The sequence below is a fragment of the Corvus hawaiiensis genome, chromosome 23, assembly GCF_020740725.1.
Source record: "Corvus hawaiiensis isolate bCorHaw1 chromosome 23, bCorHaw1.pri.cur, whole genome shotgun sequence".
Classification (NCBI taxonomy): domain Eukaryota; kingdom Metazoa; phylum Chordata; class Aves; order Passeriformes; family Corvidae; genus Corvus; species Corvus hawaiiensis.
Genome location: NC_063235.1, coordinates 7,019,616 through 7,042,411, shown reverse-complemented (window position 1 = coordinate 7,042,411; position 22,796 = coordinate 7,019,616). Strand labels below are relative to the sequence as shown.

Below are 22,796 nucleotides of genomic sequence, written 5' to 3'. Positions count from 1 at the left end.
AGGCTCCTCTCTTGTTTTTAAGGTGGGGATGATGATTTAATTTTTCAAGGAAATCAAGGTGGATTAAGAAAGCCCCTGGCACCTGAATCTGTTCAGCTGCAGCAGCTGGGATTCCACCCCAGCCCAGCCTGCCCCAAAAAAGTCCCACCCCAACCCCGGGCACATCAAGAACCCCACAGATCAGCGGTGTCTTATTAAGGCTCCATTTTATATAAAGGAAAAAAATCAAACTTTAAATACAGCCATGAGGGAACTGCAGGGAACGTGGAGCTGAGGGGAACCTCTCCGAGTGAGGAGGAACTGCAGCCACAGCCAAGGCCAAGCTCCTCCTTCCCTGGTCTGGTTGGGGTGCTCGGCCCTTTGCATTGGTGCGTCAATAAATAGACCTTTGGAGGCTAAATAAAACACAGGTTTGGGGTACAAGGACTGGTAATGGAACATTAAATTACTGCCAAGAAATTAAGGCCATTCTGTCATGCAACTGTGGGCTGATCTGTGAGATAAGAAACACCCAGGGCACACAAAATCCCTCAGACCCAAGTTTTTCCCGGGATTTTCGGGAAAAACGCCTTTTCCCACCATGATCCAACAGTCCCCAAAGCCCTGGAGAGCTGGAAGCATTCACGAGCTCATTCTCAGCAGCTCTGTACCGTACTCAGGACAAAGGGCTGGAGGTTTGTCCTGTCCATACTGGAAATGGGAACTGGTTCTATCCTCACAGGTTAATGCTCAGTTGGAACCTAAGGAAAAGTGTAGGTAGAAAGAACTTCATCCAGCAGCACTCCAGGAGATCCTCATCAATCACCAACAGCAAAACACAGGTGGAAAAGAGCTTCCATCTTCTTAAAAAGGTTTTTCTTAAATAGAACAACACATGGAAAACACATCAAACCCGAAGGGTCTTTCCTAATTAAGTGTCCGGTGCACAAACCATGTCTGATTAATAAAAGAGGCGAAAGGCTCGATCCTTAGGAGAAGGCAGCTACTGTGGAGGAGATTTTGGGAGCATAAACACTTTTGCTTACAGAGCTGAGTGCCAGCAGCATCACTTCTCCTTCAGGGCCAGGTCTTCATTCTTCAGGGCAAATTTCCTTCTCAGGACCTCTGCGATGAGCACGGCCGGGTCCTCCTCCTTCATGGAAGGGCGGTTCCTGCAGGGGGACAAAAGCACTGGCACTCAGTCCAGACAAGAGCCAGAATTCCTGACTGACAGCTCTGCCTGGAGTCTCGAAGTGTTTTCCTGCAGCTTTTATCATCAGATGCTGTCACGAGTGGAGGAGGTGCAAGAAAGACACCACAAAACAACAAAAAGAGGGAAAATTCAGCCCTTTCCTGTTGGCTTGAAAAACCTGGAACTCACCTGGAGCTCGTTTTGTGGCTCCAGGGGCATCCTGGAAATCTCACCCTCAAAGCTCTGCCTAATTCTTATTCCACTGTGCTAATAACAAGTAATCAACCCAAAACTTCATTAATTATTTACAACCTACATCCCCTCCATATAAAGGACCCAGTGTTTGGGGGGAAGGTCTAGAAGTGTCTATTTCTTCCTCAATTTTGTTGCACCATGGATTTCTGCTTTCCTATTTCAATATTGGTGATTCCAGGCATTTTAAAACAGGGCTGGTGTGGATTTCCTTCCACTACACGAGTTTTCCTGTTCTCAGAGCAATCTTCCTCCTCCACCAAGTTGACACAAGCAGCTCCTTTCAGAAGATTATTTTACAGGAGGCCTCACTTCTTTTCCCTCAGGTACCATGGTTTTGTTTGCAACCTGTAATAATAATTTCAGAGCTTTATTTTTTTTCGTAGCTGAAGTCTTCCCTTGCTCAGAAAACACGATGGGAGTTTTAAACATTCCTAAAAGACACACCAAAAAAAAAAAAATCCCCCTGGCCTATTTCCACCAGACACTGGAACAGGCTTCAGTTCACATTTGCTGAAACAGGCACATTTCTGCAAGTTCCTCACTCGTTCCTGGAGCTTCCAAGGCTGAGTTTAAACACAAAAGCTGAGTTTAAACACCAAAGCTGAGTTTAAGATGCGAGTCCTACACAGCAGCAGCAGAGAAGCGTGGATGTAATTATCTTTTCAAGCATCTTTTGCATCTTTGAGCACCTTTTTTCCTCCACTTAAAGAGCACCTGACCCTCTTCAGGCTTCCCAGTGCTGCCCAGTATAGCTGGGGGAGCACAGGGGCTGCTCCACAACTGCACCAGAAGTAGGAATTAAAGCTCAACAAATAATGAACATCAGTAATTAACTTAATTTTACAGCTACCTGCAACTTCTTCAGCCAGCTTTAATTAAGCTGTAATAACCCCAAAACACCACTGCTGTTGTGCAGGAGAGGCTGAGGCAGAGAAGCTGATGAGGGGGAAATGGTTCAGCTCCAGCCTTGGTGCTGCAGCATTCCCTGCAGGAGCACGGCCCAGCCCTGGATAATCAGCCAAGGATCGAGGGGATGGGTCCTGGGGTCCTTCTGCCCACCCTGCATCCCAGGAGAGGGATCTGGCAGCTCCCCTCAGGGAAACCAGAGCGAAGGGGTGAATTTTGTGGGAGATGGAGGTGTAATACCCCCTGATGCTCTGGGTGTGGAGGCTGAACGTGCTCCTCTCATCTGACTTTAATTTTTTCAGTGCTGAGAATCTGATTCCTTTCAAACCGAATTAGGCACAGCAATTGTGAACAGCCACCACCCAGCGGGGTATTTTTGGCCAGGAATCTCACACAACAGAATGGGAAATGTGGAGACTGAGCTTCAGCACTGAGATCTGAGCGTGTGAAAGGCAGGTGGCACAGCCAGCACTGGAGAAGGAACTTTCTCAGCTGGGCAGGATCTTGTCCATGGAGCAGTTTCAGGAGTTCTCATGATCAGAACTTGTCAATTCCTCACGAGACAAGTGCAAACTCACCCTGCCCACGCCCAGAGCTGAGCCAGATGAAGAACCACAGAAGCTGAGAAGCTCCACGTGTTAAATCCCTGTATATTCCATGCTGGAAAAGCTGCTGAGCTTCCCAACTGCCTGGGAATGTGAGGTGGGCTAAGACCAGCACTTCCTTCACTCTGAAAGCTGCCAACACACACAGGTCTGGTCTGCATCTGGGCAAACACAGCTTTCTGTCAGGTCAACAAGCTGGAAGAGCCAAACATTGGGCTAAGCAGTTTAAATTCCCCTCCACTATTTCCTATCCAGGGGAAAAAAAAACCAACCAAACCAGGAATGTGTTACCAAGTTCTGCTCCAAAGAGGTATTTCCCCCATGAAAATTCTCCACTATTTCCTATCCCAGAAAGGAAAACAGCCAGGAATGAGTGACCACGTTCTGCTCTGAACAGGCCTTTCCCCCAGCAATGAAGGACACAGAGCAGCACCAGCAGCCGGTGCCACGTCCAGGCTCTGCAGGGATTTGACACAAAATAAAAAGAGAGTTCAGGAAGCACTTACAAGTCCTTGCTCTGCTTCATCCTATGAATGTCTTTGAGAATTCCCATCATGTCAGCAAAGCTGCTGGCCTTGGAAAGGGACACGGAGTCGTCGTCGTCGGGGTCCTTCGGCTCCGGCCGGCAGCTCTCGGAGGCGGCGGAGCAGAGCACGGACACCGAGGGCAGCTCGGGGCTCTCCAGCTCGGCCTCCTCCTCCGTGATGTCGCTGATCACAAAGGACGTGGTGGACTGGAAAGAGGGTCCAAAACAATGTACAGGAGAAGAGGCATTTGAGCTTCCTGGAGATAACAGATCTGGTGTCATCTGGGCAGAGGCTGGAAGAGGAAACAAGAGGTGGACTGGTGAACTCACAGCAAACCACGTGGGACGGTTTCTCCCCAACACAACAGAACTAAACACAGCCCCTGAGCTGCCCCCAGAGCCAACATCCCCCCATGGCTCTGCTGGGAAACAGCCCTGAGTGAGCCTGCAGGAAACACCAGCCCCCAGCAGAAATAAAGCTCATCATGACCCTACCTGACTCTGCAGCCACGATCTTTGCGATCTGGCTCCGGAGGTGACTCAGCTCATCCTGGAGCTCTGTGGTTCGGCTCAGGGCTGGCAAGCCAGGCTTCTTCAGGGCCAGCAGCTTCTCCTCCTGCTTCCTCAGGTTGGGCACTGAGGCGTTTCTCTGGATCACCGTGAAGGGACTCGGCTTCCACTTGTGCTTCAGCGGGCGAGTGTCACTTCTGGGGACAAAAACCTGTCAGCCACAAGGCCCAAACCTCTCCATGACAAAGCTCGGCCTCCCCTGAGGGCAGCAGAGCCTCCAACAAAACAAATGAAGCCTCTGTGCACCACCAGAGGTGCAAATGTGCTGTGCTGCTGCATGAGCTCTCTGCAGCACAAGGAACAGAGGAAGCTGTGGCTGCCTCATCCCTGAAGTGTCCAAGGCCAGACTGGACAGGGCATTTCAGTCCTGGGAGAACTCAACCCTTCCACTTCCTGACCAGGAAACACCCCGAAGCAGGGAGCTGCTCTGCACAGAGCAGCCAGTGACACATGGCACGGCACAGGCTCCTGGCACTTCCTACAGGAATTCCTCCCAGGGTACTTTATCACTTTTTTCCTCCTTCTCTTGGGAAAAACTTCTTTCAAGAGGCACCACATCAGACCCTGAGAGGACTGGAAGTTGTGGTCATCTGAGCAGTGTCTGGCCTGAGCTCTGTGACAGAAACCAGCAGATAAAAACCAACCTGACCCTGGCGTAGGTCTCCTCATCATCCGCTGCGATCCACACGATGTCAGCCAAGGTGGGCACGGGGGGCACATCATTCAAGTACAGATCTGAGACACTTGGCAGAACCTGGCAAGAAGGAAACGCTGCTCAGGACATGGTGTTTGCTCTCCTGGAGCTGCCCCAGGTGTGCTGTCAGAACCCCTGTCCTCGGTGGCAGCTGTGTCTGGCAGATGCACAGCAGCAGCTCCAGCAGGTTTCCTTCCGTTTGCACAACTGTTTTAAGTTTTCTGGGCTGGGAAATAAAGCCCTCGGTTCTGGGCACTGCTGTGCTTCCCTGTGTCAGCTCCTGCTCCTTCCTGCTGTGTGTCTGAGGCAGGAGGGGACACCTGATCCAGGCCAGGTGCTGCCAAGGCCACGTGCAACACTGCCACTCCAAGGGTGAGTCAGGGACTCCTGTGAGCGTTCAGGGAACAGGCCCACAGGGCACGAGGCTCCTTGGAGGTCACACAACAAAGCCCTGGCTCAGCAGCTCCACCATTCCATCTCTTCCAGCTCAGACACTGCCTGAGGAGGGATTTCCTTCAAGTTGTTAGTGATCACTTTACAAAAAGAGAATTAAAAAAAAAGAAATTTATTAAAAAAAAAAAAAAAAGAACTGTACTGGTGCAGGTTTAGTGGCTACAACTCTGCAGATATCTGGGAGCAAACCAGCATCTGATGCAATGCCTTGTCCTGCCCCAGCTCCTCTAGCCACCCCCAAGCCCAGGGGTCACTCACCTCGAAGGTGGCCCTGGGACAGGGTTTCAGAGGGAGGTTGGAGCCGATCATCCTGACCACGCTGCGAGCTGAGCCATGGGGCTTGTTCTGCCAGACGGGGATGGTCTACAAGAACCCACAGCACACAATTAATTTCTCAAGTCGGTGCCCTTCTTGAATCCATTCTCATAAACTGTCAGGAGTCTGATCTCTATTTATCTCTTCACTTTTAATTGAGAACCTGGTGATATCCGAGGTCTCCATTTCACAGAACTGTGTTCAGCTGGACACAGGTGACAGTCACACAGGTACAGGGGCATTTAGAACGTGGGCGTAGTGTCTTCAGGACTGAAAACTAAAAGCACTCAGTAAAAGCACTCACTGCCAGCAGGCATTTTCACAAAGGAAAACTTGGCAAAAGGAGGAAAACAGCAACACATCAAGGGCCCAGGAGGAAAATGGCATCAAAATAAAGTGTCATTCAAGGGACACTCCTGCCTTCACACCATCTCTAATACAAGCAGCGCTGTTAAATATCCCAGAGCAGCTGTGAGTCTCCTTCCCTGCAGGCATTCACTGGACATGGTGCTGAGGAACCTGCTCTAGGATGTCCTGCTTGAGCAGGGGCTGGACCAGGAGACCTCCAGTGGTCCCTTACAACCTGGCCCATTCTGGGACAAGGCTGAACGTTTCTTGGGTGACAGCAAGGGACAAGTTCATCCAATGCCTGTCCCAGCCCTGGGCCATGGGGAACAGCCTCGGAGGCTGTTTTCAGAAATAGCAACTGCTTTAGAGCTCTCTGGACACTTCTGAACTGGGCCCAAAAGGTGAAATGCTCTGCCCATTTGACACTCACAGGCTCCTGTGACAAGAGGACACCGCAATGACAAAGCTCAGCCCACAACACACCCAAGAACTGACTTATTGCTGGAGCTCGTTCTGCACTCTGTGCCTGAGCACTGCTCCGTGCTGACAGACCTGAAATTCCTGCTGAGTATTTTAAACCGAACCCCTGAGCTGGGGGGCAGCGAGATGACAGCTCTCTGGCTGGGGAGAGGTGTCGGGGGAAGGTGCCGGGGGAAGGTGCCAGGGCAGCGGTCGGGGCAGCGGTCGGGGCAGGTGACAGAGGCAGTGTCCGGGTGTCACTTACGGCCTCCGCGTCCATCTCCGCTGGCTCAGCGCCGGCTGCTCATCGCACCCGCTCCGCCGCGTCTCTCACTGCAACACACACCGAGCAGCTGCAGCAGCGCCCCGGCCCGGCTCCCCCGGCTCCCCCGGCCCCCCGGTCCCCCCGGTACCTGCGGGGCGGCGGCGCAGCTCGGCCCCGCTCCCAGCGCCGTGCGCGGCCCCTCCGCCGCCATCGCCCGGAACCAGAACCAGAACCCGCCCCGCGACCTTCCGGGAGCGCAGCGCAGGCGCCGGGCCCGGGGCGGAGCGGCAGCGGCGGGGACGCCCCGGTGACGGGGGGACAGCGGGGGGGGACAGCTGGGGACACCCCGGTGCAGGGGGACAGCGAGGGGGGGCAGCTGGGGACACCCCGGTGCAGGGAGGACACCTCGGTGAAGAGGGCACATCTGGGGACAGCCCGGTGCAGGGGGGACACCTCGGTGCAGGGGGCACATCTGGGGACATCCCGGTGCAGGGGACACATCTGGGGACACCTCGGTGCAGGGAGGGACATCTGGGGACACCCCGGTGCAGGAGGGGACACCCCGGTGAAGAGGGCACATCTGGGGACACCCCGGTGCAGGGAGGGGACATCTGGGGACACCCCGGCGCAGGGAAGGACATCTGGGGACATCCCGGTGCAGGGAGGGGACACCCCGGTGAAGAGGGCACATCTGGGGACACCCTGGTGCAGGGGGGACACCTCGGTGAAGAGGGCACATCTGGGGACACCCCGGTGCAGGGGGCACAGCTGGGGACATCCCGGTGCAGGGAGGGACATCTGGGGACACCCCGGTGCGGAGCAGCGCGCCCCCGGCTCGCCCCACGCCCACCCGCAGCCCCCGGCGGAGGAAGGAGAGCGGAGCCGAGCTGGAGGATGCACGGATGGTTTTACCCCATGGTTTACCGCATGGTTTTACCGCATGGTTTTACCGCATGGTTTCACCGGGCCTGCCCCGTCCTCCCCTCCCGGCCGACATCGGCCCGGGCCCGCCGCGGGTTTCGGGCCAGGGCGTCACAAGGCGCGGGAGGGGAGGACAGCAGGACCCGAATGTGCAGAGTAAACGGGTTACAGAGAGGAGACGAACGCTTGGCACGAGTTCCTGAGGCCTCAGGCAGCGGCTGCTGTCCGCAGCCCGCCCACGGCAGCGGAGGGGCAGTGACAGAGCAGTTTGGCAGCTTAACGGGGAAAAGGGACACAGGCGGGTCCCCTGGGGCCCCTCGGGATCCCCCAGGCTGCTCCAGCTTGGGGGTGGCTTTTGGGCTCCCTCTGCCACTGTCCAGCCTCATCCCCTTCACCCGGGCTCTCCCAGGAGCGCTCGGAGGAGGCTGCAGGGAGTTCATGAGGGAATAAACAGGTACTTTTGTGGGATCCCAAAGGCTTCCTCCGAGCTGCAGCCCTGAAGGGATCAAAATCCCCGGAGGGAGGACAGGAGCTCTGTCTCCAACGCTGCCTGGAGGCTCTGGCACGGCCAGACCCCAGCCTGTCACACTGGACTGTGAGGAAGCGCAGAGCTAATGCATAGTTACAAAGCCAACACTGAGAAACATCCCCGGCTAATTAATTAACCTCACTAGAGCAATTAGTGAAGTGACACTGGTTCAGCCCAGAGGTCCAGCTAAGCCCAGGCTCAGGTATGGACAGGAAGGCTGGGGCAGGGTGGGGACAGGGTAATTGCCACCCCCAAGCTCCTCCCAGGACCTGGAGCTCAGGAATGAAAATACCTCGTCAGAAAAAAAAAAAAAAAAAAAAAAAAAGGGCTTTTCCCTTAATTTGATTTGGTCCAACAAAATTGTGCTTCAGAGAGCAGAAAAAGTATCACCAGCCAGGGCTGGCTGCAGGCAGCTACTGAAGATGCTTTGCCTCCTCACATGTCTGTAGGAATATGCCTTAAAACCTGTTTCACTTAACCTTTCCTTCTCCAAATTACAAAATGATGCTCACTCTGTATCCAGGAGTTGGCACAGAGTAGGAGCAACTGCTCAGGGTGGCTTCAGATAAGGGATAATGGCTTTGTGTCTGAACAATCTCTTTGAAAAAAATTCCTGACAGTATCTTTTGTACTTCTGGCTTTTAGAACTGCCCAGTTCTCACCCAGGTGATGCTCTCAGGGCAGTTCCCAGAAGGAACTTCACAGTTCCTCACCCAGCACGACCTGGAAGCTCAAAGCAAACATGGACAGAGCACCAGCTCCAAGGGGACCCTGGGAGAAGCTCCCAGGGCTGCTGGGGCAGGAGCCCTGGGATGGATGGGTGGGACACTGCTCACTGCTGTGCCCTTTAGCCCTTTAGGGGTCACTGGGGGAGCTCCTGGGGGCTCTCAAACTGCTTCTCACCTGACCCCTCTGAGCTGCACCAAACCTTAATGCCCTCATGTCCTCTCCTGATGTCCCCGTGCCACCCTCAGCATCTCCCTCAGGGGCACAGACCCCGCCTGAGTGAGGCCACCAGGTCACACAGGGCGCTGGGGGCTGCTCCAGAGCTCATCCCCAGCTCCTGGCTGCACATTCCCATGGCAGTCCCGTCACACAGATCGTCACTGTCAACGTCCAGAGCTGCCACTGGGCCCCAGGCTGGCCGGAGGTGGGAGCAGGGGGCTGCCCACGGCTGCTGGGTTCTGTTCTCACCACGAGTGTTCGGTCGGAATGGCAGTGCTGCTCCCCACAGTCAGCAACAGTCCTGGAGATCAGGAATTCTGGGGTTACACCAGTTTCACCAGTCTCAGCAGGAGCTGCAGAGAAATGAGGGTGGGTGGCACACCCAGGCAGGTGCACTGGGGACGTATTCAAGTATTTTCCCTCCTGTAAAAATGTGCCTGAACGGAAAAGGGCAGGTTGTGTAAACTGGTACCACCTGGAACTCAGCCTCAAACCAAGACCCAGAGCACAGCCCCGTCCTGGGACTGCCTGCAGTTCAACACCAACGTCTGGCATGACGAGGAGGAGGAGCTGCTGTACTCAAAACAGATCTCTGAAGTCCTTGGCCATCTCAGTGGGGCATTCAGGTGCCTGTTTCTAGGACTGCAGGTATGGTTTTGCTCTCTGCAGCCCTTCCTTCAGGAACTGCAGGTAAGTTGCAGTTGAAGGGTCTTCAAAATTGGTTGAGAAACTAAAGATGCTGCTTTCAACATCTTCAGGCTTCATAGAAGTAATGTCCAGGAAATAGTTGGCATTGATATGGTGAATCTGGCAAGGAAAAAAGATGAGAGGAGACTTTTAAGGGTCAGAACAATTCCCCATGTGCTGCCTTGGCCTCCGGCCAGGACAAAGGTGACAAGGCTGTAACAGCTCTTACAGAATATCTAATTCTTTGCAAATGCTAATTCAGGAACCAGGATTTGGATCTGAATTTTACAGTCAGAGAAAAACGTGTGATCTTCTCCCAAGAGTGCTGACCCTTTGCTTAGGTTAAGAAGATGATGAAGGTGATTTGGGAGAAATCATGGAGGCTCAGATCATGTCTGTGAGCAAGAGCTGCAAAGATGGAGCCTGGGGTGCTGCAAAACCAGCACCTGAGCTTCCCACACTTCCTGCTGCCTCACAGAGCTGGGAAAGGGGGACACTGACCCATTGTGGCTGCTGACCACAGAGCTGAGGCTGTCACAGCCCACAGCTTCATGGAGACAGCGAGGGGACCCTGAAGGTGTCTGGCCAGGATTAGCTCGGCCCAGGAGCTGACACAGACAGCACCATGCTGCCAAGTGTCAGGAACTGTTCCTCAAATCCAGGGGGGAAGGGCTGGGGGGGCTGCTGGGAAGCACAGCAGAGCCAAAGTGTGCGGGCTCACGAACAGCTGATCTGCTGTGACCAATCTGGGGTGTCACGAGAGAGAGAAATGTGCTGGAAGGTGCTGCTCAGGGGATTTTCTTCAAAGGATGAGCACAAAGGGCCATGGGTGCAGGAAACAAAGCTACAGTGGCTTCCCAAAGCTCAGGGACAGTGAGGAATCACACTTCAAGTCTGTTCTGCCCCCGCCCAGAGCTGCTGCTGTTCTGCCTCTGGATAAAATCTCATTTGTTTCAGATTTCTGGGTAGAGGGACAAAGGCTCAAGGGGCAGGGCCTGGCTGGGGCAGTGGAGACCCTGCAGAGAACACACTCCATGGGGAAGAGCCCAGCCTACCACCGTGCCGTTGGGGAGGCAGATGATCATCTCCACAGGGAAGTTGTATTTCTCCAGGTGCAGCTCGGCCAGTTTGCTGTAGAACTCATTCTCTCTGTTGCTCTGCAGGGAGACACCAAAACCACACATTTGCACACCTCAGAAGTGGCAGAATGGCACAGGGGGAGCACACAGCACACAGGAGAGAGGGAGGGAGGGACCAGAGAGATGCTTTGCAGCGTGGTGGTAGCTGGTACCATTCTCACAGGCTGCTCTCCCATTCCCTTTCAGGCTCCCTCTCACATTTCAGCTGCAGATTTTCTTCCCAGACAATAAAATCACTCCATCACAGGCACACCAACAGTCTGATCCCAGCCTTTCCCAGAGACCCCAGCTCTGTGACTGATCCCAGCTGAGAGCACAGGCTCAGAAGTGGGGAAAGGCTCAGTCAGGAGACTCAGGGTTCAGACAGTTATTTGGTAATTTGGTTGTCCCCTGGGTTGCAGGGAAGTCAGTTGGTTGATGGCACCAGAGGCCTTGGGCAGGGCTGTCTCGTGGAGAAGCATCTGGTTTAGCTTTAAACCTGGCACCAGGACAGAGCCAAGGGGCTCACTCTGCCACTTCTCAGCTTGCCTCCATCTGGTGTCTGCTTGGCCCCTGCAGTGGCCGAGGACAGGGGGGGCTTGGAACAAAATCCCCCTGGCACAGGCGGGAGCTCCCCCTGCCCCTGGCACCATGTGGCACCCCCAGCAGAGGTGTGAGCCTCACCTGCAGCTCCTCCAGCTCCTTCACCAGGGACCAGCTGCTAATGAAGCTCTCATTCAGCAGGGCGAGGATGGGCGAACTTTCCAGGACGGTCTCCCGGAGAGTTCGCCCCGAACCTGGCACAGGAAGAGGCACAGGAGGCTTTGCTGTGTTTCCTGAGGTCACTGTCACCACTCTCGATGCCACCAAGCTGAGTGGCAGCTGACTCTGGCTCCCCCCAGCCCTCCCCACTGTCTTTTTGCTCCTTTGTTGGCAGTTTCCCATGGCTTTTGTTCCCTACAGGTGCTGCTGGCAGAGAGGACTCAGCAGAGCAGAGCCCAAGCCAGGCACAGCAGGCCCAGGAGAAGTGAGCCATGGCAGCCACCCCGAGTGCCACTCGCTGTTCGTGCCAAGCACAGCCCAGTGCTGAGGGTTTTTCAGGGCAGACAGGACTAAAGAGACCCTTCCCCTCCCACCCATCCCTCCTGCCCAACGTGGCACGGCAGCTCTCAGGCACTGAGGGAGCAAAGCTGCACATCAGGACAGCCCCAAGGCCAGGTCTGGCTCTGGCCTCTCCTGTGCAGGTGCCAGGGACAAGGCAGAGTGAGCAGTGCCCCTTTTCCCTGCCAATGCTGCCTCTCCCCCAGCAGGAAAGAGGAAAGGAAAGGCCAGATCCATGTCTCCACCTCGACAAAGGCACCTGACTCACAGGCTGTCTCAGACAGGTCCTGGTGCTGCCACTGGGCAGCTGAGCTCACATCAGCAATTCCCCACTCCCAGCCTTTGTCTATTCAGCACCTCCAGTGCTAAAACAAGTGACACAACATTTACTGCTGGCTCCTGGGCAGCTCCCCGACCCCCAGCTCTTCCCACATCGTCCCTCCAGCCATGCTGGGAATGTCCTCACCTCAGCAGGACTGGTCGTCCAGGGCACCCCACAGCAGGATGGAGTGCACCAGCTTCTTCTCTGCTTTTGCTCTCTCAAAAGCTTCTGTGAAGGGCAGGTAGGAGATCTGGGGGCAGAAGGACAGCATGAGAACAGGCACAGAACAGCCCAGCTCAAACAGGAGCAGCTCTGAAGGAACCAAACGCAGGGGTGACACACACAGAGTTCAATCTGCAGCAGGACCTACAGATTTAAACGAGTGACAACTGCGGTGATGTCCCCAGGAACAACGTCAGCTCCTGGGGAGACTGTGGTCCCTCTGGCACCTGCAGAGCCCTGATCTTACAGAGAACATCTGCACCACAGTGGCCAGGCTGTCTGCAACCCCACCTCAGCTGCTGGGGAAATCTGGCCTTGAGGTATTTATTACAAAACCTCCTGAAACAGCCTGAGAACTGGCTGTGAGGGACTCTGCACGGACACTGTTCCAATCGCTCAAATGAAAGGAACCGACATTAACATCTTGGCAGTCTGAAGGGACATTTGTAAGCTCAGGCACAAGGAGGCAGCTACCGAAACGTGTCCCTTCAGCCAAGGAAGCAGTGACAGGCAGTAGCCATCTGCTCCACAGGCTGCTGGCATGTTAAATAGTGTGGGTCACCCAGAGCTATAAATTTGTGTCTGGCTGCGGGCTGCAGAGGCACAGGCAGATCGTGTGTTCTCTGCTGATAAGGAAAGCTCGGTCCAGAGGCACCTGGGTGCTGCAGAAGTAATGCCAGAGGAAAAACCATTTGTAAGCAGCACGATTACCTGCCTGCTCCACAATCCCAGCAGCAGCCACTGATAAGAGGCAGGAGGGATGAGCCTACACTCACAATCCTATCCTGGGGACACCTGACATGGAGGCTTTGCTCCTGCCTGTGCTGCTGCGTGACCCCAAATGCCCTGGGACACCCTCCCAGTGCTCAGACCCTCCCAGTGCCCTGAACGCTGCTCAGGCTGTGGCCTCTGGACTCTGCTGGCCCTCGAGGTGGCTGGATGGCTCAGGGAGGACAATCTGCCCCAGATCAGTGTGCCAAGGGAGCGAGAGCCCCTTCCTCACCTTCTTAAATGGATACATGGCCACTTCCAGCCTGTGGGCTGCCTCCTCCCAGGGCATCTCCTGCTGCCAGGTGATCTCCTCGAACACGAACTGGATGGGCTCCCCCGAGGGGTCCCTGCTGTCGATGACGTTCCCGTCCTCGTCGTGGATCACGGCAGGGACCGAAGGCCCTGTGGATTCCAGCTCCATCTGCAGAACAGGCTGGGTTGGACCCTGCACACAGCCCTCTCCTGGTTCTTCTGTGCTCCAGGACAGGATACAGATCCAAAACAACACTGTGCAGCTCCTAATGAAGATCTGGCTTGATCTCCCATCTCCTGGAGCTGCGCTTTACCAGTGAAATACCAGGAAAGGAACTTCACTTCCCTCAGTCTGGCTGCACTCTCTGGATTGGAAATGCAGAGACTCCATGTTCCCTCCTTCCCACTGGAGATTACTGATTGTGGGACACCAGATCCTTAAAATCATTAGCATCTGCTGGGCTAATTGGAAGCTCTTGCTCCTGTCACCAGCTCAGCCCTGGGAAGCCACAAGAGGGAGCAGCAGGAAAAGCTGCCCAGGAGCTTCCCTGTGGTTCATGTTCTGGTACAGCTGAAATAATTCCATTAAATCTGCCTTCCCGACTTTGGGCAATTAAAAATAAACACAAATCTAGTTTAGGAGAAAATGGGACTGTTGAATTCAGGCATTCAGAATTTGGGGTTATGTTTCCTGTCCCAAAAGCCTGGATTACCACAAAACAGAGGAATAACCTTGTGCAGTTTCTAAATCCAGACCCACTGTTGTTCATACCCTGCTCTGGGCTCAGGGCCTGGGTTCAGCTCCTCACCTTCCCTCCTGCCTGTCAGGCAATGTTTCAAAAAAGGAAAAACTCTCCAGGAGCTTAGGATTCAACCCACACTGAGGGAAAAAGGAAAATATCACAAGAACTGGGAATAGGGAGCCACACGGCTGCAGAGGACAGGCACAGGTAAGTGGAAATTCTATTGTTGTACTGAAATGATCAAGAGAAAGCTCCAAGAAATGGGGGTCCCAGAGGTTCCACAGCTCAGGGCCCTGGCAGCACAAACCCCTGAGGAGAAGCTGGACACGTGTGGAGCACTGGGAGAGGCCACAGACCTGAGGCAGGTATCCAATGTCCACTTCCATGTTGCTGCTCTCGCTCGCCCCGTACAGCCACTCCATGTCCACGTTCAGGGACCTGCACGGGGAACCCAAGAGTCAGGCAGGGCTAAAGCTGTGCATGGGAAACCCCAAACAAACAGGAACATCCTCTTATAGGGTCAGCATTGAACCCAGAGCCTCTGGAGATCTCCGTGTTCCCTGCCCCAGCCCAGGAACACCAGATCCCTGCTGGACCAGGGCCCAGGCACCCACTCAGCAACTCTGAGCTCTGTCAAGTGACAGCAGAGAGATGTCTTTGCTCCCTCTTCCTTCCCAGCACTTCGCTCCCACATTCTGATCCTGCTGAACTTTTAAAAGCGTTTTTTTGGACGCAAAAGGCTGCTGGCACAGCCCAAAGTGTCTGCTGGCTGTAAGAAATGTGCTGACAGAGCCACCAGGGTTGAGTCGCCAGGGTAACGTTGTAATAGAATTTCCACTCCCGTCATGGGCAAAGAGATTTGAAGCTTCTTCCTCCTGAAACACTTCCAGCTCCCTGCCAGAGAGCAGGAATAAGCTGGTGCAAAGCTCTGCACACAAAACCTTAACCTGTGAGACTCCAAGCAAAAAAATCTGTTGGAGCAGCAGCATCAGGCCTTGCTGAGCTCCAGTGCTCACAGCCAGGCACTGGGGCTGCCAGTCCTGCCACACCCTCCCTGCCCCTCCCCATCCTCCCAGCACCAAGGGACAGTTACTGCGGAGTCACTCAGACCCTGGATGGGTCAGGGATCCTCAGCAATGCAGAGATGCATTTACAGGCAACTGCAGAGCTCAGATCACTGAGATTTTCCAAGAAACGAGAGGGGAACAGCTGTACCTGTTGTTAGGAACAAAGAGCCTGAAGTCCCGGACGTGGGAAGAGTCCTTGGACAGGACAACGTAACCTGTGAACTGCCCCGGGGAAAACCAGAACGGGAAGTTTGGTGGCTCGTTCAGCTGGAATTCAGCGTGGATCCTGAAAGGAGAGAGCAGCCATCAGCTGGGATCCTGCACCGCAGGTGACAGCAGGGAAAAGCTGTCTCCAGGCACCCGAAATTATGAACCTAAACTGGGCAAGAGAGGTGGAGCTTAAAAAGCTTTTCATGTCACACAATGAAGAGGGTGAAAGACTGGAACAGATGTCCTGGGTCAGGAGCATCTCCTGTATTGATGCCTTCTGAAACTGGGCATCCAGGAAGGATGAAATACATGATCATTCCTTGAAATACAGGGACAGAACAGGACCCCTTCAGCCTCCCCTTCCAGCTCAATCAGACACATAAAAGCTGCGCGTAACACATAAAAGCTGTGTGTAACACTCCCAGTGAAACAATTCTGTGGACTCTCCCCCTTAGAAAGACACTCCACGCCCTGATTAACCAAAATCTAACAAAACTCTTGCTAGTCTGACTCTCCCCTTTCAAGCAGGGGTAGCTCCAAGGGTGATGTCCTGCATGTGGGCACAGTGACACTGAACCACCCTCCCCTCCCTCCCAGCCAGAACACCTCTGGTGTCACTTGGGAACACCCCTGCACGTGCCATGACCCGTGTCCTCTCTGCCAGGGGCTCCCAGCAGCCTCCTCCGCTCCCCTGGGACACAGGACAGGCTCAGGAGTGTCCCCAGCCCCCCGGGCTCACCGGAATGCTATGGTGTAGTAGAAGCTGCTGCTGGCCTGGATGCAGGCCACGGCTCCCTGCGGGGCAAAGCGCGTCTTCACGAAGGGCCGCGGGTGGAACATGCTCAGCAGCTTGTGGATGATGACCTGGAGAAGGAATTGTGAGAGCAAGAACGAGAACTGTTCCTCCACACAGCTCCAAAGCAACCCCAAATCCACCTGAGAAGCAAGGTGAGGGAATGGCTGTGATTCAAAACCCAGCTCAGAGACCGACCTAATCATGCACCAAGGAGACAAAGCAGGGCACTGCTGACACAAATCAATCCATCTTCCCTGGTTTCCGTGCTATTCCCATGGTCTGCAGGTCTCCATCACCCCAGGCAGAACAGCAAACTGATCTGCAAGGCTGCCTCTGCCCATGCCTCAGCCTTTGAAGGAGTGGGAGTGCAATCACAGATCCCAGCAGGCTGGGAAGGGGCAGCAGCTCAGTGATCACCAGCACCTGCCCAGCACCCAGGGGAGGGGATGCACAGCCAGGCTTCACCTGCTGAGCACACACAGAGTCCCACTTGTCACCTAAATGCTCACCTGGCCACTGTTCCAGCAGCAATGATTGCACAGGTGCTTTCGGAATAACCCTCTCTGGGAAAGGCTATCCTCAAATCCCACACAATTAACAAAGATGAAGTTACCCAAGTCAGCCTCATCTGGCTGTGACAGACACCCAGAGCTTTTGCCTGCTCTCAGTTTTACCTCTAATTTAGGTGCTCCTGATTTTCTGCTTCGTTAGAAAGTCCAGGGAAACAAACTGCAGTAGCCTCATCCCTCTGGGGATTTCTGATTCATCTGGGCTATGAGGCAGAACATTTACAGCAACGACACCTCAGGTGTACAGAAAGTGAGTTTCATATCTCACCTCTTTGCCCTTGGGAGGTGGAGGGTAAAACCTGTTGTTGGAGAGATACCCAGTGAAGATGTTCAATTCACTGGGAATTATCCACCAGGGATCCCCAAGATCCAGTTTGTTCTTTGGAGGGAGAAATGCTTTAAACTGCCTGGCAAGCAGGACACTCATGGGGGCTGCTGGGGCCGTCCAGTTCCTCAGCCCAGACAGAGCCACGTGAGAAATCTGTGAACAAATAACACTGTCAGAGCCCAGACTGGACCCTCCCAACGTGCAGTGATGTCATGGATGTAGGGAGGCTTTAGAAAATGGGGGGAAAAATGCGTATCACATCCCACATTCTTCCTACCCACCAAACAGTTCTGTCAGCCTTCAAGAATGTGAGTAACAGAGGAGAGGGGAATGTGCCACGTAACACCACTGCTTCTGCACTCAGCTGCAGGAGAGCAGCTCCAATTCCTGCTGTTCTAACTGGGGCATGGTGCTGCTGAGTGCGCTGAAACCCTGAAATGCTGAGGGAGGCAGCGAGTTCCCTGCCACAGCAAATCCCACGGGATTCAGCACAACCACGTCCCCCTCCCAACATATTCCTGGTGCTGTTCCCAGCCCTCCAGATGTGTTTATCCCAGAATTTGTGGCCTGCAGGACACCTACTCCCAAGAAGCCATCCTTGCTCTTCGTCATTGTTTCCATGACCAAGGGCTGGAATTTGGCCACAACGGACAAAGTCTCCCCATCTGGATCCGGCGTCTCCTCCTCTTCAGACTCTGAGACAGGAGCAACCCCTAGACAAAAGGACAGGAATTCAAGCAGCTGTTTCCCCTCTCTCCCCTTTTAAGCAATTGTGAAGTGGTTACACATTTACCAGGCAAATCCAGGAGCACTGGGAGCTTCCCAGCTGTCCCCACACAGCAGAACTCAGACCCATCCCCAGACCAGCTTTGGCTGTGTGAATTAAAGAGGAGTCCTCCTTTTAGTGACCAACTCAACGGCTTTAAAGTGAGAGCGGGTGGGTTTAGGTTGGATATTGGGAAGAAACTGTTCCCTGAGAGAGTGAGGAGGCCCTGGCACAGGGTGCCCAGAGCAGCTGTGGGTGCCCCTGGATCCCTGGCAGTGTCCAAGGCCAGGTCGGACGGGGCTTGGAGCAGCCTGGGACAGTGGGAGGTGTCCCTGCCCATGGCAGGGGTGGAACTGGATGGGCTTTAAGGTCCCTCCCAACCCAAATCATTCCAGAATTCCATGTTTCCCTAACTCCAAAGCCCAGGCTGAGCCAGGCAGACTCACAGCCCCTCAGAGCCATCCCAGCACGTGCTGGAGCCAGTCCAGGAGAGCACAAGCAAACACTGTCTGTGTCCCCACTGTCCATTGTCATCCCCACACTTCTCCATGCCTGGCACCAGCAGAGCCATTTGCTCTGTGCTGATACAGTCTCCAGAGATGATCTCCCACAACTGCTGTCCAGGAGAGGCTGCCCCAGCTGAATGGAACACTCACTCATCGGTGACTCACTGATGCCTTTGGCCTGGCCTGGGCTGAGCTGTATTTGTTGCATTCACCCACCCCAAATCCCCTTTAAGCTCCAAAGTAACTTATGTACTTTGCTAGTCCAGCAAGGGATCCTCCACCTTATAAAAACTGCACTTTGTCAAAGTGATGTCTGGTGCTTAAGCCTTTTCAACAACGTGCAAAGCTCCACAGCCTCTCTTCATGTAAATAACACCCAAAACAGCACCCAGAAAATAATAAAGTGAGTAAAATATTCAGTGAATTAAAGCTGTGGAGTTCATTATGTCTGGCTCTGTGCAGGGAGGTCTCTGGGAGGCAGACAGGAACCTACCTGTGAGCTTCTCAGCGATGGGTTTGAACTCCTCGGGGCTCAGGTACAGATCCTTGTTTGTGTCCAGGGAGGAGAAGAGGAACAGGCCCTCATTCCCCAGGGACTTCAGAGCCAGCTCCTGGTTTGGGAAGAAGAGGCAAGTGAGATTTCCTTGGGACTTCCTGCAGAAATCCACTCTGGCCCCTCTGGAGTTAATCCCCATTCTTCCCAGCACATCCAGGGAAAAGATTAACGCCCCTTGGCAGGATTTGGTGCTATTTGCAATAGGGATTGGTGTCCAGGAACTGCTGGCACGAGGATATTGAACCTACATCTGCCTGAGTAATTCCAACTGAACCATGTGCTCACATCCAGTGTCTTTTGTCAGAAAAATTCCCCATTTTTTCCAGCTAGTTAGTCCTAAAACTGTGGATATCAGGAGCACATGGAGATAGGTGGTGATTGCTGGGATAAACTGATGTGCAGTGAAACAAAGGCAGTCAAATATGTGAGTACCACATTCCAAAAGCACAGAGGGAGTGAGCTGAGCCCTTGGAATCGGTAACTTCCATTCCTGGTGGGATCCATGCCAGCATTACTGCCCACAACTGCCCTGCTCCAGTCAGTGCCCCTCCAAATCTCCAGCCTCGGGACTGCATGGAATATTTTGGCTTCCTGCTCCCTCAGCCATCCAACAGGGAGTCACAAAACCCACAGTCTTCTCCAGAAATTTCCACAGGATCCCAGCTCTCTACGCCTCAGTTTTTTCCTCTGCAAAGCCCACACGGGGCTCACCAAGATGATTTCTCCCTTGGAGCAGCCCAGAAGGGCTCTGGATGCTTCCAGACATTTCCACTCTGCAGTCTGAAGGGACAACTTGGAGGCAGAACAAGAGCTCCACGTTGGTGTGAGAGGAGGGAGAGACAAAGAACAGGTGACAGGAGCCCCTCACTGCCAGCCAGCCCTTGGCACATCCCCCAGGATCCATCAGCTTGCCCTGCCACCCCCGGAACAGCCCGGAGCTGGGAGCACAAACACTCTGCATTCTGCTGTTGATCCGTGCCTGCTCTCCATCGCCTGCAGCACCACCACCATCCCCAGAGCTCCTGAACCAGTTTATTTTCCATCTGTTGCCTGCCAGCCTGAAGCAGCACTAGTGCAGCCTGGAAGGCTTTGCTCCCATCAACTGCAGCTACAAAAGCACTTAAGAGCCTTCCAGGGCAGTTCCAGGACTGAAATAAAGACCCCGGAACTCAAAACGGAGATCTGGATGAGGACATGGCCAAGGACGTGAAAAAATAAAGGGAGATGGTTATTTGAGCACAGGGACAATCCACTGTGGACTGTCCACAGTAAACCTGCTTTTGTGCCCTGAATGAACGGGGATGAGCATCCTTGGCTCTGGAAATAGGTAACAGTTCTGCTGAGCAGCTGGCTCAGGTGCTGACACATCTCCCAGGGTCACACAAGCCTCGTGCCAGGCTCCAGGACCTCTCCCAGCTCCAGATCTCACCTGTGCTGGGCACATGGTTCATTAACTGCGATCACTCCTGGTCTGGGAGCCAGCTCACGGCTCTGGGAGGGGAGCAGGAGCCTCCCCCGGGCAGAGCAGGCTGTCCTGGATGCATGCTGGGCTCTGAAGGGATGCTCCACTGCCTCGTGCTCTCCTCGGCACAGAACTGCCCCCCCGATGGATCTTTTAGAGCCTCTCCTCATTTTGCACTTCATAGGCACAGACCTCGAGGGACGAGGAATGGCAGGCAAAGTTTTCACAGCAGGTTGGAATCTGCATTGCTGGAAGGTGGGGAAAAGTCATTTTTCCCCTCAGTGAACGGGGCTGGAGGCAGGAGGAGAACCAGCTGTGCCCCACAGGGACACGGGAACACCTCTGGCTGAGACAGCAGGACGTGAGGTGGGATCACAGGTGCTGGACATGAGCACCCCAAAGGCAATGTCCAGACAGAGCCACGGCCACGTCCCTCAGCTGCACTGACCCACGGGCTGGGCAGTGAGCACCCATCAGTGGGACCCAGGAGACCCCACCCAACTGGAGGTAAGACCCCACCCACAGAGGAACAAAGGATCCCACGGAGAACACTCCAGTCCTGCTGCGTGTGGTCACCAGGGTCAACAAAAGCCGTGTTTGAAAGCGGAGAGAGATGTCAGGGCTTGGCCTTTTGCTTTCTGATAACATTCACATTAAAGAAAGCTCCCAGAGCTTGTGGGTTTTTTCCTTTCTCTTTCTAATCTGGGATTATAAGGAAGACAGCTTCCCTGTTCGGGCCAGAGGGATAGGACTGAGCTGTTCCGTAGAGGAACAGAGTTCTGGTTTCCACAAAGAGTTCTCCTCTCCCACCTGCTTGTGGGTTGTTCAGCTAAATAAACATTTCCATAGGAAGAGACAAGACATATGTTTGAAACAAGAGGAAGAAAAAAATAAAAACCTTGGGCTGTTCACATTTTGTTCTCCTCTCCAGCAGCACCCAGTGACAACTGTCTGCCAGTCCTCCAGAAAAAACAAACCTCCAGCAGACCTGTCAGGCTGTGAGAATGTCCTCACCCTCCTGTCCTTGTTGGAAAAATTCTTCTAATTAAATTGTTTAAACCATTTGTCCCTTTTTGTGATGCAAGAAGAGACAAAGAAAAGAGGCATCCTTTAAAAATGACCTTTAAAAACACTTCTCTTTGTACTAGAGGAGTATCAAGAAGGAGAAATCTGCTCTTTTCCCAGAATCTCCTCAGATGTTCAGGGCTGAAGTGCAGAGCCAGGGGAGCGCAATCTCCAACAAAGGAGATCTCCAAAGCTCCTGCAGCCCCTGGAATTACACGGATTACAATAAAAAACAGTCAATCAGCCTCATTTAAAATAAAAACCCCAAACACAAACCCCAGAAAAAACCGTTCCTGTTCTCCAGCTCACACCCTCCCTTCTTTTGCTGCTTCTCAGCGACCTTCGGAGGCTGCAGCAGAGGAAGCGTGAGATGGAGAGCCAAGAGCAGGGCCAGGGGCTGGACCAAAGGGGGCAGCTGGTCACTGCTGGTCACTGGTGGCCACCACAATCCCCGCAGCTGCCTCAAGCTCGCAGCGTCGCAGAGCCTCAGCGTCGCAGTGGTCACCTCGAGCCCACGTCCGCTGGAGCGTGGTACCACAGCTCAGTGGTCACCTCAACCCCAGCGGCCACCTGGGATGCCCGGTGGTCACCTCAGCCTGCCTATGGCCACCTCATACCCCACCGATTCCTGGTGGCCCCCTCAGTCTGGCTCCGGCCCCCTCAGCCCCGGCGCCACCCGCGCCGCTCCCTCAGCGCGGCCGCCGCCGCCTCCCCTCACGCCGCCCGGGCGGGTCGCGCCCGCCATTCCCCCTCCCTCCGCCCGTCCCCGCGGGCCCGTCCCCGCCCCTGCCCGCTGCCCGGTGCCCGGTACCTGCCACCGCGCCGTCTCCGCGTCCCGGTAGTACTTGACGGCAACCAGCGCCGCGAGCAGCGCCAGGGCCAGCGCCAGGCGCGGAGGGGCCGCCCCGGGCCCCGGCCCCGCCATCGCGCCAGGCCCGCGCCGCGGAGCCGCCATGGCCGCCCGGCCGGGGGAGGCGTCAGGCGGGCGAGGAGGGGCCGCGGCCGCCCCGCGGGACCCGGCCGCGGAAAAAAAAAAAAACCTTTTTAGTGTTAAATCAGCGGCGCTCCGTCAGAGGAAGCCTCTTTTTAGTGTTAAATCACCGGCACCCGGTGAGGGAAAAATGTATTTTAGTGTTAAATGACCATCACTCGGTCAGGGGAAGGCCCTTATTAGTGTTCAGTAGCTATCATTCGGTCAGGGAGAACCTCTTTTTAGTGTTAAATGACCGGCGCTCGTCAGGAAAACACCACGTTTTAATGTTAAATGACCAGCACTTGTGAGGAAAAAGCACT

The 22,796-nt window shown here is 54.5% G+C and overlaps 2 protein-coding genes across 5 annotated transcripts; both read right to left on the bottom strand.

The window, feature by feature from the left end:
* Nucleotides 1-189: 189 nt before the first annotated feature.
* On the bottom strand, nucleotides 190-6,824 carry MTFR1L (mitochondrial fission regulator 1 like). Of its 3 annotated transcripts, XM_048327035.1 has the most exons (8): nucleotides 6,716-6,824; nucleotides 6,568-6,635; nucleotides 5,439-5,543; nucleotides 4,678-4,787; nucleotides 3,959-4,170; nucleotides 3,444-3,756; nucleotides 1,026-1,151; nucleotides 190-740 (listed from the first exon to the last, which is right to left on the bottom strand). In XM_048327035.1, the coding sequence occupies exons 2-7, from the start codon at nucleotides 6,580-6,582 to the stop codon at nucleotides 1,046-1,048; spliced, it is 861 nt and encodes a 286-aa protein (XP_048182992.1). In that variant the 5' UTR covers nucleotides 6,583-6,635; nucleotides 6,716-6,824; the 3' UTR covers nucleotides 190-740; nucleotides 1,026-1,045. The 3 variants fall into 3 exon arrangements, with proteins under 3 accessions (XP_048182992.1, XP_048182991.1, XP_048182993.1); XM_048327034.1 differs by having other exon boundaries at nucleotides 190-1,151; XM_048327036.1 differs by lacking the exon at nucleotides 6,568-6,635 and having other exon boundaries at nucleotides 190-1,151; nucleotides 6,716-6,793.
* A 980-nt stretch (nucleotides 6,825-7,804) lies between these two features.
* SELENON (selenoprotein N) lies at nucleotides 7,805-22,435 on the bottom strand. Of its 2 annotated transcripts, none has more exons than XM_048326746.1 (12): nucleotides 22,315-22,435; nucleotides 18,914-19,031; nucleotides 17,731-17,861; nucleotides 17,089-17,301; nucleotides 16,195-16,319; nucleotides 15,394-15,531; nucleotides 14,535-14,616; nucleotides 13,416-13,604; nucleotides 12,335-12,440; nucleotides 11,452-11,564; nucleotides 10,705-10,806; nucleotides 7,805-9,769 (listed from the first exon to the last, which is right to left on the bottom strand). In XM_048326746.1, exons 1-12 carry the CDS (start codon nucleotides 22,426-22,428, stop codon nucleotides 9,599-9,601), a joined length of 1,602 nt encoding a protein of 533 aa, XP_048182703.1. In that variant the 5' UTR covers nucleotides 22,429-22,435; the 3' UTR covers nucleotides 7,805-9,598. The 2 variants fall into 2 exon arrangements, with proteins under 2 accessions (XP_048182703.1, XP_048182704.1); XM_048326747.1 differs by lacking the exon at nucleotides 22,315-22,435 and adding an exon at nucleotides 20,406-21,278.
* Between the last annotated feature and the right edge of the window lie 361 nt (nucleotides 22,436-22,796).

Bases quoted from the DNA above. Each gene is read 5' to 3' on its own strand.
- MTFR1L (XM_048327036.1), bottom strand. From the start codon at position 6,778: ATGGCGGCGGAGGGGCCGCGCACGGCGCTGGGAGCGGGGCCGAGCTGC. The intron at 5,544-6,715 runs GTACCGGGGGGA...GGGTTCTTGTAG, and splicing joins GCTGCGCCGCCGCCCCGCAG to ACCATCCCCGTCTGGCAGAA. The intron at 1,152-3,443 runs GTAAGTGCTTCC...GTCCCCCTGCAG, and splicing joins ATGAAGCAGAGCAAGGACTT to GAACCGCCCTTCCATGAAGG.